The 18,696-nt window shown below is 43.0% G+C and overlaps 1 protein-coding gene across 1 annotated transcript in view; it reads right to left on the bottom strand.

The window, feature by feature from the left end:
- Positions 1-295: 295 nt before the first annotated feature.
- Positions 296-18,696, bottom strand: part of KCNN1 (potassium calcium-activated channel subfamily N member 1) — a 65,964-nt gene continuing 47,563 nt past the window's right edge. The window contains exons 7-11 of the mRNA XM_033953618.1: positions 16,608-16,718; positions 13,754-13,881; positions 12,078-12,086; positions 6,294-6,363; positions 296-1,369 (exon numbers count right to left, since the gene is read on the bottom strand). Of these exons, the coding sequence (XP_033809509.1) occupies positions 1,076-1,369; positions 6,294-6,363; positions 12,078-12,086; positions 13,754-13,881; positions 16,608-16,718 (612 nt within the window). The 3' untranslated portion in view covers positions 296-1,075. The remainder of the gene's footprint in view (positions 1,370-6,293; positions 6,364-12,077; positions 12,087-13,753; positions 13,882-16,607; positions 16,719-18,696) is intronic.

Raw genomic sequence — 18,696 nt, forward strand, 5'->3', positions numbered from 1 at the left:
GTGGAAGCAAGGTAGAAACGAGTGTCTGCAGGAAAACTGAAGACTACTGCAGACACTCATTTCTACCTTGCTTTCACCAGACTTTCCAACGCTATGACCCAAGTGCGTGTGTTCATGGTGCCTACCTTCGAGACAGACTCTTGCTAAAGGAACGTATGCTGAAACACTGCCAGTGTCGAGTCTTTGAGCTATTGTGACATATTCTCCAATAAAGTGATTTTTTGAACTATACACACTTGGTTGAACAGCTCACATCTTGTCCTCACGACTCCTCATTGTGTGCTTTCGTCTCATCGTTGAGGCCTGCCTTGGCTTCTGATTCAGTATCATAGAGAAACCTCCAACTATTTTTCATGAACAACCATGACGAGGGAGGGAGAGAGGAAGCCACAGCTTTGTTTTTGTTTTTTATTAAGACTATTTTGCCCTCCTGCTCTTCCCTTGACCCCAAGGTGCTAGCATTTTAGAATGACTGAGGGTGCCAAACTACCTCTTCCTGGACAGAGAAGGAGCTACCTCAATAATAAATGTGCTCAGCACCTACTGGCACTGACAGAACAGGCTCCTTTACCACCCATGGCAAGAGATACTGCTCCAAGGAGTGGCAGTAAACTTAAACAAAGAGAGAGTAGATGTGGAAGATGATGGAACACTCTTCCTAAGTCCCTGCAGGTCATGGGGGCATCATAGAGCCTCACCTTCTACCTTTGGGGCAGATGGCACCCTGAGGCACTCGACTTTTGCAGAAGGAAGAGCCAGCGGACCATCGTCACCCCAAGTTCTATGAATCATATGCTATCAGACATATTCCTAGGGGTCCCTCCACACTCCCAAAAGCATGGGAGTTGCCAAAGATTATGATACTGGCAACTGCAGAGTATTAGACAAATATATATGTATACATATATTAAGAAATATGGGTTAAAAAAATATATATCTCTATAGTAACTTCACTCCAGCATCTCAAACCCCAACAATGGAACAATAATAGGGGCTTTATAGAAAAAAAGTATACTTTGTATCAGCCACACAATGGCTAAAGAGAACCCATTTGGGTTTTAAATTCCCCGCCAAGTTATCCACTGTCGGAAGATGTGGGTGGGGTCGTGGAGGGTGACTTGCGCCTCCGCAGTGGTGGCGGTGTCCATGACTTTTCTGAGCCGCATGTCATGAGGTGGGGCAGCTGTGCTTGCACCCTGGCCAGCTCCCGCTGCTGCTGCTGCAGGATTGTTTGAGTGATGAGCCCTGGCAGTGCCTGCAGGCTGACCCCTAGCGAGTTGATCTTGGTCTCCAGTGTAGCGAGGCGCTTTTCCAAGTCTTCGTTCCTTTCCTGAAGCTCTGACACCATGTCGTACATCACATTCTGGGTCTGGAGAGAGACCAGAGTTGGGAGGGGGGGAAGGGAGAGTGATGAGCAAAACAACTGGGGTCATTCTACACACGCACAAATTGTCAGGATTTAATTTAGATTAAGGGAGACCCGTCATTTTCTGAAGCTGGAGTCAGGGTTATAAATAAGCACATTTTCTAAACCAGTAATTAAAAACAAAGGGGCTAATATTCAGAATCGGGAATTAGCTGTGCTGATTCCCGCAGTCAGCACGGTGCCCAGATATTCAATGCTGGGCTGTTTCCCAGCATTGTTTGAATATCTGGATTATTTTTGGCTGCTATAAACTTAGCTGGCTAGTTGACATTCAGCACTGGCTGGCTAAGGGTATAGCGACCAAAAATAGACCAGCTATTTACGTTGGCTCGATTTAGCCGCAAAACTTAGCTGGCTAATGCTTTATGTTTTACGGATAGCCAAGTCACAAGACATATCTGGCTAGCCACTAAGAGGGAAATTCTATAAGAGGCGCCTAACTTAACCACCCCCCCTCCCTCCTTTTATAAAACTGCAAAAGTGGTTTTTCGCACTGGCCGGCACGCTGAATGCTGTGTATTGCTCTAATGCTCATAGAGTTCCTCTGCGCGTTGGAGCAGCGCACAGCATTCAGCGTGCCAGACGGCATTAAAAACTGCTTTCGCGGTTTTGTAAAATGGGGGGTTAATCAATAAATTGGCTTCAATTATGAGATTTAACAAGCTCATAATTGGAAAAAAAATATTAATTGGGCGATAGGCACTTATCCTCTTCAGCACGATTCTACAAAAGATAGGCGCCTGATGCGTGATGCCTAACACCAAAGTAGGAGTGTTTAGGGGCGGAGAAAGACTAGGCGTGATTCTCTAAAGCAGTGGTTCCCAACCCAGTCCTGGAGGACCACCAGGCCAGTCGGGTTTTCAGGATAACCCTCATGAATATGCATGGAGCAGATTTGCATGCCTGACACCTCCATTATATGCAGATCTCTCTCATGCATATTCATGAGGGCTATCCTGAAAACCCGACTGGCCTGGTGGTCCTCCAGGACAGGGTTGGGAACCACTGCTCTAAAGGACTTAGGCACCTATAATGTAGGCCTATGTTTTAAGTTTGGCGCTTCAAAGCACGATTCTGTAATGGACGTCTAAGCATGACTGACATGCAATATCTTTTTAGGTACCCATTACAGAATCCGGCCTTAAGTGCTAATATTCAGTGGCCATCTCGCATGGAATATTAGTGCTTAGCTGGCTTAGTGCTTTTTAACTGGCCAGGAGCCTCTCCTGGCCAGTTAAATAGTGATGAATATCTGGAGGAAATTGTATGAGTGTGGATTAAATGAGAATGAGACAGTGGGACAATGTTTTGATTAAAAAAGCCACACAAACCAATCTCTGTTGCCATCCCAAGCTGTTGGCGTATCCCAGGGTTCTGTCTCTACACCTCTTCCCTCGGTGCCTTGATCTCCTCCCATGGCTTCTAGTATCACCTATATGCTGATGACTCCCAGATCTACCTCTCTACACCCGAAATTTCACCTAAAATCCAAGAAAAAGTCTCTGCCTGTTTGGCTGACATTGCTGCCTGGATGTCCTGCCATCATCTGATAATAAACATGTCCAAGACTGAGCTGCTCCTCTTTCCTCCTAATCCCTCTGCTCCTCTTCCTCCTTCTCCATCTCAGTAAATAATACTGTCATCGTTCCAGTCTCCTCTGCTTGCAACCTTGAAGTTGTCTTCGATTCCAACCTCTCATTTTCTACATACATCCAACAAACTGCTAAGGCCTGTCGCTTTTATCTCTACAACATCACTAAAATTTGCCCCTTCCTCTCTGAGCACACTCTAACTGGTCTCCCATAGTGCCACCTCTCCCCCTTGCAATCTGTGCAAAACTCTGCTGCATGACTCATCTACCAACCTCGTTACACTCATGCCAACCCTCTCCTTCAGTCACTTCACTGGCTCCCTATCTGCAATCGCATACAGTTGAAGCTCCTATTGCTGACCTTCAAGTGTGTTCATTCTGCTGCCCCTCAATATCTCTCCTCTCTTCTTATACACCTCTCAGAGAACTCAGTTCCTCAGATAAGCCGCTCTTCGCTGTACCCTTCACCTCCACTGCCAATTCCAGACTTTGTTCCTTTCATCTAGCTGCCCCCTATGCTTGGGATATATTACCTGAGTTTGTCTGTCAAGCCCCTTCCCTTTTTTAAAAGCAGTCTGAAAACCCATCATTTTTGATATAGCCTTAAATCCTTAATCCTACTCCTCTGCCCACCAACCCAGTCTTCAGCTGTATCCATGACATCCTGTTTATCTGTCTTGTCTGTTTAGATTGTAAGCTCTTTCGAGCAGGGACTGTCTTCTTCTTCTTTGTGACTGTTAAGTGCTATAGAAATGATTAATAGTAATAGTAGTAGTTGTAATTGCTGATAATATATTGGGAAAATATTTGTCTGGCCATGGCTCCTGTGGTTCATCCCATTCTACCGTCTATGTACTCACCGCTTGACTAATCCAGCCCACACGAATCACTGGCAGACCAGCCCATGGAATCATAAACCTTCATCATGTTTCACACAAGTGTGTAATACAATTCCAAATAGCATATTCAAAACCAATCATCTACTCAAAAAGCTCTGTAAACTCATCTTGGAGAAATCTTCTGTGAATCCCACTTTCACAGGTCTTCAGATGTACTCCATGGAAGATCTCTCAGCTAGTCACAGTATTTTGAGTAGATGATTGGTTCTGAATGTTTACTGTGAGGATTTGGATTGCATTACAATTTGTATGAAACATGATGAAAGTTAATGATTGTGTGGTCTAATCAGGAAGGGTTAAAACGTGAACCTCACGGACCTTACGGACCTCGCGGATCTAAAACCGCACGTCCTTAAAAAATCCGAGATCCACGCCACTTTTAGTCTCTGGCTCTGACACAGCTCTATGACAATTTAACTCTGACGTATCCTAGCATAGGGAGGGAAAAGCATTAGGATCCGTCAGAGTTAAATTGTCATAGAGCTCTGTCAGAGCCAGACTAAAAGTGACACGGACCTCAAAAGTGGCGCGGACCTTGGATTTTTAACAGTGCAGCTCAGATCTGTGAGGTCCGCGAGGGAGCCGGGGGCCTGAGCTGAGCTGCAGGGAAAGCGAAGGCGGGCTTGTCAATGCACGGACCTCGGATTTTTAAGGACGTGCGGTTTTAGATCCGCAAGGTCCGTAGGGTCCGTGTTTTACCCCTTCCTGGTCTAATCTGCCTGTGAGTTGTCTTGTAGACTGGAACCTGAATAAGGGAAAGAGAATGGGAACTTGTATACCTCTTTTTTGTGGCTTTGGCATTTCAAAGCAGTGGGCACTGGGTGATTAAGGGCTCCTTTTACAAGAGGAGGCGGTAGCGGCTAGCGTGCGGGGCATTTTAGCACGCGCTGTTCCGCGCGTTAAGGCCCTAACACACCTTTGTAAAAGGAGCCCTAAGTGACTTGAGTGGTTTTAAACAAAAGGTTAAGAATAGACAGTTTATAGAATGTTCCTTCTTTCGCCAGTTCAAGGATACCTTTGTCCTAAGCCCTGATGCAGCCAAAACGAAACGTGGGCAGCCTTTGTCAGCAACAGACAACATAACAGAATACTGAGCTAAGTACTCTTAAAAATATTTAAAGAAGGAGAACTGTTTGGAAATCATACAAGTTATAATATTTAATTGGAGGGTGGAGGTTAAACCAATGAGGATTATCCCGTCAATAGTTTACAGGCTGAGTTGAATAGCCGGCAGCAAACCGGGATCTGAGGTTTCTCCTCTTATACATTAGAGCTCCAAAATAGTAAGACTCTATTAGAAAAAGAGCAATCACGCTATCGTGCTGAATTTTCATGATACATTTAAAAGAATTATAAAGATTTTTTAAAAAGCAAAGAGAGTATTTTTGGTTTTTGATTAAGTGACTTGCCCAGGGGCACAAGGAGCAGCACCAGGATTTGATCTCCTAATTAGAGAATGACACGGTGACAAAATTCATCACCGTCCCCGTCCCCGCGGATAACCGCGGGAAACCATCTTCATGTCATTCTTTAAAGAGAGAAGGAAGAATCAGAGTATGAATGACCACAACCACTGACCCGCAAGCTTTGCTTTGAAGAATGCTGGTGTAGAAGGACTGAGGTTGAAATAGACACTAGAAAATAACATGGGATTATTTCCCGCGGTTATCCGCAGGGATGGGAACGGTGATGAATTTTGTCACCGTGTCATTCTCTACTCCTAATCTCTGGGTGCAGATGCAGAGGCAGCAGCTCAACCAGTGAGCCACAGCAGGAAGAGAATGCTACAGCAGAGATTGCATCATTTATTTAGCCCATATGGTCTGTTTCTGGTTACTGGCTTGCACTGAGCTTTTTATACATTATTTTTAGCCCTCTTTTTAAAAACTTATTGTGAACACATTATCTGTCAGGAAAAAGGTTCTTGTTGCAAAGATCTTTGATAGAGTAAAGCTGCTTGTTTTTCCTCTGTTAGATTTTCCTTGATTGTTAGATCTCTGGCATCCATCATATATTCCCATGCCTATTGCATTGTTAACAACTAAGAACCTGCCTACATTATTTGTAACCATTTCTTTAGCAGACACCTCAATTATATCTGATGACAGAATACTCCAGAGTCTTAGAACATGGGCTGTAAAAATATTTCCTTTGGGGCAGTGCTTGGGGAGCTTGGCTTCATGCCTTCAGCTTCATTTTAAAATAAATATATCCATAATCAATTTGATCTCTGCCCTATGGCCAGTCACTGGTTCTGATTCTTTCTTCCCATAAAAGGGTTGGTTAGTGGGGAGAGGAGGATTCCCATAGTGTAGGATGGTGCAGAGCAAGGAAGAGCGTGAGGAAACTCTAGAAGGGATGAACGTAGGCTGCTCACCTTTGCTAAATCCACTAGAGTGTTGGCTTGGTCGTTTAGTTTTCTTTGTTCCATCTTCACACTCCGCAGTCTGGGTAGGAGAAAGCAAAGGAGAGTTTTGTTACAATTTTGGGAAGGGTTGTGATGGTGGGAAAGTTGGAGAGGCTAGCTTCATACATACACAAACTCGAGGACTCGCTGTACGAGCATGCAAGACATGCGCAGAAATTTCAGAGCTGGGATGGGTCCAGAACTTGAGAATTTCCAAGTAATGCAAGAAGGGAAATACAAAAAAAATGTGCTTTGCAGGTCTAGCACTGGGGAGAGCATGAGGAGCTGGAACAAAAGGACTTAGGTCTAGATGTTCTCAGAGGAAAGAATTCCTGGTCATGAGGGGCATGTTGTACCAGTCCTGCTATTATTTCTTTATGTTTTTAAAAAAATTTCTCAACATATAAAATATAAACATTTGACAACGCTTTATTACAATAAGCTCTTGAAGCTTTAAGACATAAGAGCGATACTGCGTCTAGCTCAGTATCCAGGTCACAAGTACCTGGCAGAAATCCAAATTGTAGCAACATTCCATGCCACCGATCCAGGGCAAGCAGTGGCTTCCCCCATGTCTGTCTCAGTAGCAGACTATGGACTTTTCCTCCAGAAACTTGTCCGAACTGTTTTTAAACCCAGCTACGTTAACTGCTGTTACTACATCATCTGGTAACAAGTTCCAGAGCTTAACTATTCTTTGAGTGAAAAATTATTCCCTCCTATTGGTTTTAAAAGTATTTCCCTGTAATGAGTGCCCCCTAGTCTTTGAAATTTTTGATGGAGTAAACCCCCCCCCCACAATTGGTTCACTTGTACCTGTTCTACACCAGTGTTTCTCAACTCGTTCCTGGAGTACCCCCTTGCCAGTCAGGGTTTCAAAATAGCCACAATGAATATGAATGAAAGAAATTTGCATATAATGGGGGCAGTGTATGCAAATCAAGTTTATGTAAATTCATGGTGGATATCCTGAAAACCTGACTGGCAAGAGGATACTCCAGGACCGAGTTGAGAAACACTGTTTTACCCCACTCAGTATCCTGTTTCTAACAGTGAGCAATCTAGATCACAATCACCTGGCAGAATTCCAAACAGTAGCAAGATTCCATGTTACCAATCACCGGGATAAGCAGTTGTTTTCCCCAGGTCCACCCTTTAACACACAGAGAAAGGTTTAAACTTTTGCCTTCTCCCTTCAGGCTGGCCATCATCGTGTCCCTTTCCATCCAAATCCAGAACCTTCCCACCCAGTCTGTTAAGGTAGGCGCGGGCTAGGCAATTCCGGTTCTCGAGAGCCGGAAGCCAGGTCAGGTTTTCAGGATATCCACACTAAATATGCATGAGATAGATTTGCATCTCAAGGAGGCAGTGCATGCAAATCCATCTCATACATATTCATTGTGGATATCCTGAAAGCCTGACCTGGCTCCGGCTCTCGAGGACCAGAATTGCCTACTCCTGAGGTAGGGGAAACACTATTTTCTGTTTTGCTAACACTCTGCATCACCCCTGCACCCAACAAAATTTGCACTTGTCTGACCCTCAAGCACATCACCATAAAATAAAGTAAGAGAAGAAGATTGTATTAAAGGCTTTCTTAAGATCCATTTATTCAAAGATTCCTTTAATATTTAAATCTTCCCCTAGGGTACTCATGCTCTTCTTCTAAAAGAATCAGATCACAGTATTCCCCTTCCTTTTGTTCCTTCCATAATTGTTTTTTTATCCTATATCGATTGTATTTCTACCCCATCTTCCTTCTGTATCATGTTAGTTTCGTTCATTTTGTCCTATTGGTGATACGCCATTTACAAAAGTTGTTTTAATCTTTTTTAATTGTACTGTTGTTGGCGTTTTTAAAATTTTATTTTTGTATTCCCGATTATTTTACATGTAAATCGCTTAGAAGTTGTATAAGCGATAGAATCAAATTTTAATAAAAAACTTAAAACTTGTTCACATGGTGAAGCTCCACCCGAAAGGCCCCAATAACACAGTCCTGCAAGTTTTAATCTTCTTCCTCTGAGTAAGGAAAAGAAATCACAGACCAGTAAGAAATGAGAGAGAGAACACCAGCAGATTGGCAGAAGCGTTTATGTGGACAGCAACTGTGCCAACCACACAGTGGTTGCACAGATAAATTTAGCTGTTATATTTGCAAAATAGCCAAATTTATTTCTTCTGAGAAAGGCACATGGTTTAGGGCAGGATGAGGGCAGCAGTCAAAGATGAAATTCAGTCTCGGCATGTATAACTTATACATCTCCGGACTAGCTTGTAAATACTAGGTATAATTTTAAATATAAAACTAGCTGTTTTGAAGTTATTCATGGATTTCCATGTAATACATAAACCTACGGCTGCAACTGAAAATATGTATAACATTAAACATGTCGATTATTTATCTTTTAATATATAAACACCCAACTAACTATGGTTTGTTTGTTTTTTTACTAAGGTGCGCTAGCCGATTTAGCACGCGCTAAATGCTAATGCGTCCATAGAATATAACGAGCGTGTTAGCGTTTAGCCTTAGTAAAAGACCCCCTATATACCTTGAGGTCTGTTTAAAGTGTCCCTTTCATCTGAAATTAATTGGTATCTTAGTTGTCAGATGAAAGGGGTAGACTTACTTATATTCCAGTGCATATAAGGGACTTCCAGTCTGGATTTTCTCAGGAAAATTAAACCTGTTCACCCTTCATACACCTGGGCAAATTCAGGATAGGATCATCCTTCCCTCTATGACCTGGAGCTTTCTGATAATCCATATTGTGAGGGGGCAAGGAGAGCCACAAACAAGGTCCTCTAAGAAATCCATGAATAGTTTCAGCAAGTGGTATATACATGCGGCATGCAGGACTGATAAGCTCCCCACAGTGAGAACACTGCTGTAGGATCTGTTCAGGCTCCAGGTGAGTGAGAGGAAAGGGTGGTGCTTAGGAAGCATGGCTCCATACCTTCAGTTAGGAATCTGCAGCCTTTCTCACTTATTTCTCCCATATTCATCTAAATCTCAGTAGGCAGAGAATGACACGGGGACAATTTTGTTCCTGTCCCCGAAGGATCTATCTCCCATCCCCGTCCTGTCCCCGCAAGTTCTGTCTCTGCTCCATCCCTGCTCCATCCTCTTCTGTGCAAGCCTCAAACACTTGTGCAGATGAGGATGGAGCTTGCAGCGATAGGGCAAGGACAGGGATGGAAATTTTTCCCGCAGGGATGGGAACAAATCTGTCCCTGTGACATTCTCTACCAGTACCTCTTCCCTTGCAGACATCCACAAATCCATGCCTTGCAATGTCGAAAGGGGGCAGTCATGAGGTAACTGGTACCCTGAATTATTCTCATGCAGTCTGGAAGAGTATCTCGCTGCACCCCTGTGAATGGTGCTTGCATTGTAGTGTCCGGTTGGATAGACAGACACTTCTCAGGGCTGTCTGTCCTATGCAGTTATTTCTGGACGAAAGGTACTGACGGAGAACCTCCTCCTGTTGTTCTTGGGGGTTTTATTTCCAGCCCTTTGACATTGCCCAAATTCTCTCGTTGTCAGCTAAGAAGGGATTTTTCTTTTTTTCTCTTTCAGAACACCAGGAACACCACAGTTTTTACGTGTAGTCTTCCGTACTACCCTTTGCACAGATGGCTGGAAGGGTTAGATATGCTTTACATCCCCCCCCACCCCCACCCAACACACACACACACTTTTTCAGGTTGTGTCTTCTGCTCTTCAGAAGTCAGCTTAGACAATGCCACAAACATCTGTGGTTCAACCTCAGACATCATCAGGGCTATTGATTTTTATTTTTTTTTTCATTTTTTACACATTTTGTTTAATATTAGAGAATGAACTGAGCAGATTTAAAGAGACTGAAAAATAAAATGCTGTTTCATCAGTGTCCCTTAACCACGGCTATTCTCATTCTTGCAAACCAGATTCTTCCTCCGTTATTCTGCCATCTATAATTCTGTCTTTGGGCACAAAAATACAGTAAAACTAAAAAAAAAATCCCAGATTTCTCAGAGTTGCTTTAAAAGAAGACAATAATTCAATATTTTCCCATAACTCTTGCACAATTTATGAAGCATTTCCCATGCAGTGGGATGCCAAATTAGTAAAGCAAGACTATGAGGTCTAGGATGTTACCACCCCAGGCAGGAGAAAGGCTCCACTTCCCAGGATGCTGTGGAGCAGTGGTCTCAAACTCGTACTATTTGGAGGCCTTCGGTATGTTACCATTGTTCTGGAACATTGCCCGCCTCACTGCTGTAACCTCACGCAAGCGCTTTCCTGCGTCTGTATGTGATTGTGAGGTAGAGTGGAGAGGACAATCGCGTACTGACGCAGGAAAGCGCTTGCGTGAGGTTACAGCAGTGAGGCGGGCAACGTTCCAGAATGTAAGGTAACCACTGGAGACAGAGCAGCTTGTGCATGTGTACGTAATCTCATGAACTCTTGCGAAATTCGCAATCTCTCCTGGTGGTGACTGCTTGACGTAAGATGGCGGTTGTGTCCGGTGCTGGAGGAGGTGCGAGCTGAAGGCGGTTGTGGATGCGACCACCGGACACTTAAGGCACAAGTTTTCCAGGCACAAGTCGGATAGTGATTCTCCCCTCTACAAAAAAAGCCTAGACGACTACACCAAAATCTTGTCTTTTGCAGTTGATACTTTAGATTAGAATCTAAATTACAATTTTGCATGAGATAAAACTCGTTATAGTATATAAATCTTTCAAGTTTCAAGTTTATTATGGGACTTGATAAATCGCTTAATCGGATATTCTAAGCGATTTACATTTAAAACTTACAATGTAAAATCAAAGAACAATAACAATGCAATACATAATAATACATACAATTTAAATAATGGCTAAAATATTCTAAATTTAAACAATGTTAAATACTGGGAAAGGAGGGATGAAATATAATTTTAAAGTAAAGAAGAAACATTAAGGGCAAATACAAAAAGGATATAGTTAAAACAGGTTCAACCAAATAAATAATTCATGAAGTATAAAATTATGTAGAAAAGGCATCTTTAAAAAGGAAAGTTTTTAACTCAGTTTTAAATTTTCCAAGGTCTTTCTCCTCCCGTAAAGTAATAGGGAGGGCGTTCCAAGTTTGAGGTGCCGTACAAGAAAAAATGAGTTGTCTTCTTGTATTAATAATTTTTAAGGATGGGATCGTTAGCAGATTTTGTTCCTTAATTGCTTCTGATAATTTCAGCTATACATAGCTGAAAGCAGTGCAACATGCATAAAAGTGAAGTTTCGATCGCTTTTCACTTTCTGCATGTTGCACTGCTTTCAGCTGTGTATAGCTGAAATTATCAGAAGCAATTAAGGAAAGATTTATAAACTATAACGAGTTTTACCTCATGCAAAGTTGTCATTTCTTTAATAAGACATTAACTATTTTTTTTCTACGGCCTACAGGGCCTACAAATCCAAAATGTGGCCCTGCAAAGGGTTTGAGTTTGAGACCGCGGCTGTGGAGCATCTTGATTTGTAAAGCAGAGGGAGCTGATGGTTGTCTAGACTGAGCCCTTTGCCTTACACTGCTGCAGGACAGTGGCGTGCTAGCCTCAGAGATGTGCCGCTGAGATTATGGCACAGGAGCTATGTTTTCAGCTTCGCGAAGGTTCAGAGCAGATATAGAAAGGGGGAGGGGTAGTTTTACAGTGAGCTGTATGTGAAAGCATGCACTCTGCGGTCAGGGGATAGTCAGCATTCACAGGACACATCAGACTAACTTACTTCTGAGCTCTTGGGAGGGGAATGAGTTGGTAAAATAGAGATAAAACACAACACAGATTTTAATAGCATGACAAACACCAGAAACACATAAGCAACACTAGCGCTGCCACCTCGCACTTGCTCAACTGATTCATCCGAATCCCTCCCCTCCCCAGGTTTATCCCATCCCATGAAGTTCTACCTCTGCCTTTCTTAAGGAAATCAATGGGGAAAATCTGAACTCTAGATCCAGGACTCGATCAACTCGTTCAGTTCATTGGGCTGAGGTGGCAACCCTGACACACACCAGTTCCCTCCCATTCCAAGCAAAGACTAAATATCTCATGACGGTGCCACATCCAATATAGTTTGAAAAGCAATGGAGCACAGCTGAGACCTCACATTTTCACCATAAGCTCCAACTATTTTATAATTAAGCACTTCCTCTCTTTTTCTCTTTTTGTCCCTTTGTCCCACTCTTACACTCAGCCCCCTTCCCTAACTCTTGGTTATTTTGTCTCTCTCTTTTCTTCTTCTTGTGTTCAGCTCAGCCTATCTGCTGGTTCCTCTGCATCTGGCATTGGCAATATTGACCAGGGGGAGTGAATACAGCCTGATAGAACAATACAGTGGACATTCTTTTATTGGGAGGGGGGAGGGGGGAAGAGAAAGAATGCAAAAACATATCAAAGGCTTCTTTCTCTGCCTGCTGATTAAGCTAAGTCTGCTTTTGCCTAGAACTACACAGTGTCCAAGAGGCATAAGAACATAAGAGTTGCCATATTGGGACAGACTGAAGGGCCATCAAGCCCAGTATTGTGTTTCAAACATTGGCCAATCAAGGTCACAAGTACCAGGGCAAGATCCCAAAAGAGTAAAATAGATTTTATGCTGCTTATCCTAGAAATAAGCAGTGGATTTTTCCAAGGCCATCTTAATAATGACTTACTGACTTTTCTTTTAGGAAATTAGCCAAACCTTTTTTTAAACCCTGTTAAGCTAACTTCTTTCACCATATTCTCTGCAATGAATTCCAGAATTTAATTACACATTGAGTGAAGAAATATTTTCTCTGGTTTCAATTGTTACTACAGAGTAGGAGGGAAATGATGTGTCGAATCGATGCACTAGCACTATATGGTGGCATTATATAAACACCCTGGCTGAGGCTATAGAAATGGTGATTGTGGATAAAGTCCACTACATGTGGTATTCAAGAGGGATGGCTGCCACACAATGGCATAGCGAGGGTGAGAGGCGTCTGGGGCGGAAACACCCCTTCCCCGCCCTCGTTTACATCATAACTCTGCCCCTGCTCCTTCCCTGATCCCCCCGCCATGCACACGTGCCCCCTTCCCTTCCCCCATACCTCTAGTTGTTCACCACCACGAGTAATGACGTCAACGTGCTCGTCATGACCCCGGCGGCTCTCCCTCGGACGTCACTTTCCTATGGAAATGACATCAGCGGGAATGCCGTCACGATCGCGAGGGACACGTGGAAGTTGTTGCTCATGTGGCGAACAGCTAGAGGTATGGGGGAAGGGAAGGGGGTGCACGTGTGGTGAGGGGAGGAGTGGGAAGAGGCGGACCGCCCCCTCATCCCCTCCTTACTACGCTACTGCTGCCACACGTACTCTGGTTTTACAGAGGTGGAAGCCATGAGTTCCACACAGTAGACAGAAACCCAGTACTTACTGATGAATGGCTTGTAAGAACTTGCGCTGGTGTTTGCGGACTCTGGCATGGTCGATTTTCTTCACCAGCTTAGTGTGTTTATAAATGAGCCATGTTTCCCTGAGTACATTGGCAGCAGCGTTTTTTACCTACAGAAACAAGATAGGGTTTAGGGAACTAGTGACTTTTCAGCAGGTCATTGCTTTTCACTGTCTGCCCATCCAAACCTGCAATCCAGTCCAGCAAATCTAAGTGACTGGTTAAGATGATTTGCCAGTACAGTGGAATCTTGGTTTGTGAGCATAATTCGTTCCAAAAGCATGCTCGTAAACCAAAGTGCTCGTATATCAAAGCGAGTTTCCTCATAGAAAGTAAAGGAAACTCGGGTGATTCGTTCCACATCCCAAAAAGACCCCCACCCCTGAGGCCACTGGTGTGTTTCTAACCCACCCACGGGAACCAGCTTCGACCACCCCACCCCCAAGAACTGTCATGCCTACCCCCGCCTGCCCAAACTCTTACTGCGATCAGGGCCCAGCAGAGATCAGCGGCAGGCTCTTTCGCCTGTGGGTTGGTGCTGCATGCCGGTGCCCAATCGTGGTAAGGGATAGGGCAGGGGGGGGGGTGATGCCGGTACTTGGGAGGCCATGTCGGTTCTTGGTGGTGGGGGCTCGCATATCAAGCCAATGCTTGGATTGCGAGGCAAAATTTGTGAGAATGTTTTGCTCGTCTTGCAAAACACTAGCAAACCGCGTTACTCGCTAACTGAGGTTTGACTGTATTTCCGTAAGGCAATGATCTTATATACATGTATATAGTTTATATATGTAATTTATTATTTCTATCCTGCTTTTGTCCAAAGCAGATAACAAATGTTACATACACAGTGGCGTGGTAAAGGGGGGGAGGGGATGGTCTGCCCCGAGTGCCGTCATGGTGTGGGCACTGGCACCCCTCCTCCTCTCTGTCCCCTGCCTCTTTCCACTCCTCCCCCTGCCACACGGTCTCTCTTCCCCCATACCTTAAGTTGTTCACCGTGCGAGCAACAACTTCAACATGCTCCTCGCGACCGTGTCGGCTCCCGCTGATGTCACTTCTGGGTGCCGTGCGTAGGACGTGACGTCAGAAGGAGAGCCAATGCAATCGCGAGGAGCACGTTGAAGTTGTCGCTCGCACAGTGAACAACTGGAGGGAAGGGGGGTGTATGCACGGCAGAGGGATTCGAGGAAGAAGCGGGGGGGGGGGCAGAGACGAGAGCGCGGGAAGGCGCCTCTCACCCTCGCTACGCCACTGTACATACAAAACACTTAACAAATCACAACGTATAAATATCTCATTCAAAAACTTCTCTCAAAAGTGCTGTAGATAGATAAAAATCAATGTTTCAATCAAAACTATTACCGAGTAGCATATTTCATCTGACAGAACAGATGTTTTATCAGTGTACGTAAATGGTAAAGACAAATGTAAAACGAACGTAATACTCAGAGCTGTGAACAGGTCACATCAGTATGTATTGTTGTATCTGAGTTCACTTTCTAGTCAGCATAACCCAATAACAATTTTCAGTAACGTTGCAGGCAAAATCATGCTAATGCATATGAGATTTCACCCCCCCCCCCGAGTATCATAACTCGCTGGGGTTCAATTCCTCATTCTTCCCAACGTGGCAAAAGCTTACTTATATATATATATATTTTTTTATTTATTTATCAATTTTCAAATAAACAATCAAGTATATACTTGTACAGAAAGGAGAGGCATTAAAGAAAAATACACATTCCAAGTAAATATTAATTAAGGCAAAAATAATCATAATCTCCTCCTCAAGTCCTCAATTCATAGATCCAAGATGTAAAGCAGTGAGCCAATAAGAAAATCATAGTAATATAAAAAAAAAGGAAAAACAGGGATACTGATAGCTGAGGAAGTGACCAAATCAAACAATGAGCACTAGCTTACTTATATTTTAATCTAGTTTTCTTTATTTCATAATTTAAATAGTTTAAATCGTTTTTAAATAATTAACTTAGCTTTTCAGCATTGCAGCAAAATTCTCCCCTCTACCAACGCGTTTTGCTTTGTCTTTATCAAGGTTGACGGCACAGTAAATGAGATAAAGTTATACTTAGTTTCCCCGACCTTGATAAAGAGAAGAATTTTGCTGCAATGCTGAAAAGCTAAGTTATTTATTGAAAAACTATTTAAACTATTTAAATTATGAAATAAAGAAAACTACATTAAAAGATAAGTAAGCTTTTGCCACTTTAGGAAGAATGAGGAATTGAACCCCAGCGAGTTGTGATACTCGGGGGGGGGGGGGGGTGTCTGAAATCCCATAGGCATTAGCATGATTTTGCCTGCAACGTTACTGAAAATGGTTATTGATTGTATCTGAGTCATTGTTCGAGATTCACCCAGGTTAACCCTTTCAGGACCATAAGGATCGTAGGCCAATTTTTGTGGTTTTGATGACATTTTTATGGTAAAAAGGGCTTGCAGATGCCAAAAAATTGATTTTTTTTTGTGAAATATCATTATTTTTTTTTAAAAAAATCAAACTTCTGGCTTATGGACAGTGTGGCAAGTGAATCTTCTCGTCAATCTGGCAACGACGCTAATGAATGAATGTCGGAACCAGTTTGTTTACATAAAGGCAGTATCATATGGAATCCGTACATATCAAATTTAGAACTGTAGACTATCCCAATCAAAATTTATAGGATTTTAAAGTTATGGGACAAATATGTCCCTTGGTCCTGAAAGGGTTAAAAGCCCAAATATAAAGGTGGATAGGATACCTGGCCTTAGTACTCAGAATTAAGCTCACACAGGTAGTTTTGGGTTCTTTATCACTTTGCCTATGTTTTCTTACCCGTTTGGTTAGTTGCGTATCCATCATGAAATTGTGCACATGTTTTTCAGCTTTGGTAAGTTCCAATTTTCTGGCGACAACAGCCACCACTAGGGCAGTGCATCCAGCACCCTGGAGTGAAGGCAAGCAGAAAGCAAGTAATGAGTTACCAGCATCCTCTCCTACAGTTCAGTGCGGAGACCCTGCTAATAAGAAGGTCTCAGACTTTAGAGCAGGGCAGTTCATCAAGACAAAAGGTGCTGAACTCAGGGAGGAAGAGGGAATATGTAATGTCATTTATTTCTTATATACCGCTACATCCGTTAGGTTCTAAGCGGTTTGAAGAAAGTATACATTAAGATTATAAATGAGAAGTAAGAAGGTACTTAAAAAATTCCCTTACTGTCCCGAAGGCTCACAATCTAACTAAAGTACCTGGAAATTAATAAAGAAGAGAAATTAAAGATGGCTGAAAAAAGAAAAATTCTATGTGAACTTATAGGATGGAAATTAAACTGACAGTGAAGAACTGTATGAAAAATACATATGGAATGCAGTTAGAGAGGGTAGGTTACAATCTATTTATGGTATTTGTTTAATTGGAAGGTGTTAAGGTGGGTAATTTGGGGGAAGGTTATCTGAAGGTAGGTGAATCTTCTGGAGGTAAAAGAGGAGGGGTTAAGATATTTGGATGAATTTTTTGAAAAGCAGGGTTTTGATTTCTTTTCTGAATGTTTTGAAGTTGTCTGATATTGTCATAAGATTGGAGATGGAATGGTTGATTTTTGCTGCTTGTGTTGCTAGAAGGATGTACTGAGGCTTGAGTCGGTCCAGCGAATGGCCACCCGGATGGTCTCCGGACTCAAGGATCTCCCATACGAGGAACGGCTGGACAAATTACGGCTATACTCACTCGAGGAACGCAGAGAGAGGGGAGACATGATCGAGACGTTCAAATACCTCACGGGCCGTATCGAGGTAGAAGAAGATATCTTCTTCTTCAGGGGTTCGACGGCAACAAGAGGACATCCATGGAAAATCAGGGGGGGGGGGGAAATTGCATGGCGACACCAGGAAATACTTTTTCACCGAAAGAGTGGTTGATCGCTGGAATAGACTTCCACTTCAGGTGATCGAGGCAAGCAGCGTGCCTGATTTTAAGAATAAATGGGGATATGATGGGGAAAGACCCATATTGGCTATACAGTGTTCTACAGTCCTAGCTAGAATGAATCTTTTCCTAAATTTGAGCCAACATGACATCTGTGTTAGAGAATGAAATGGGGACAAGTTTTTCCCCATCCCCCCAGGAACCCAATTTCCCTGTCCCGTCCCCATGAGTGTTCTCGCTATCCCTGTCTTTGACCCATTCCTTAACCACACAGGCCTGTGCAGATGAGGACAAAGCTTGCAGGAATGGGGCAGGGACATGAAAAGAATTCTCCGGGACGGGAAAATGATTTTTCGCGGGGACGGGGAAAAATTTGTCCCCGTGTCATTCTCTAATTCGTAAGTATTACTATAATTCTAAGAATCTTTGCCTAATGGCTTTCCCAGCGCCCAGAAGCAGAAGACTCAACTAATCCTTGTGCATCAATGCTCACGAGGGCATCTTCTGGCTCTATGATTTGTTGAAAAGTAGCAGCATGTGGCCCAATTTTGTTGAAAACAGAAGGATCTCAGGTGTTTATGTGTTAATTTATTATTGACACTAAGGAGGGATATGTGTATTTGGGGAAACGAAAAGTAAACCGTTTGGAATAAAAAGGTATAGAAATTTTTAAAATAAATAAATAATGATATGTAATACATTAGCCGCATTTTTCCCCTTTTTAGAATTTGATGTCTTTGGTTTTGGCATCTGATTTTAAGTATGTTTTTTTAAGTAACTCGCTTAGGTTTTAAGCGGGTGATACATTTTCATAATAAAAAACATAAAATAAATAACCTCCCCCCCTTTTACAAAACCATAGTGCAGTTTTTAGCGCTGGCCGCGGCGGTTACAGTTCCGACGCATATAGAATTCTTATGAGCATTGATGCTGAATACTCTGTGCTACTCCCGACACTCATAGATTTCCTATGAGTGTTGGGAGTGGTGCAGAGCATTC

The sequence above is a fragment of the Geotrypetes seraphini genome, chromosome 8, assembly GCF_902459505.1.
Source record: "Geotrypetes seraphini chromosome 8, aGeoSer1.1, whole genome shotgun sequence".
In the NCBI taxonomy this organism is placed as follows: Eukaryota; Metazoa; Chordata; class Amphibia; order Gymnophiona; family Dermophiidae; genus Geotrypetes; species Geotrypetes seraphini.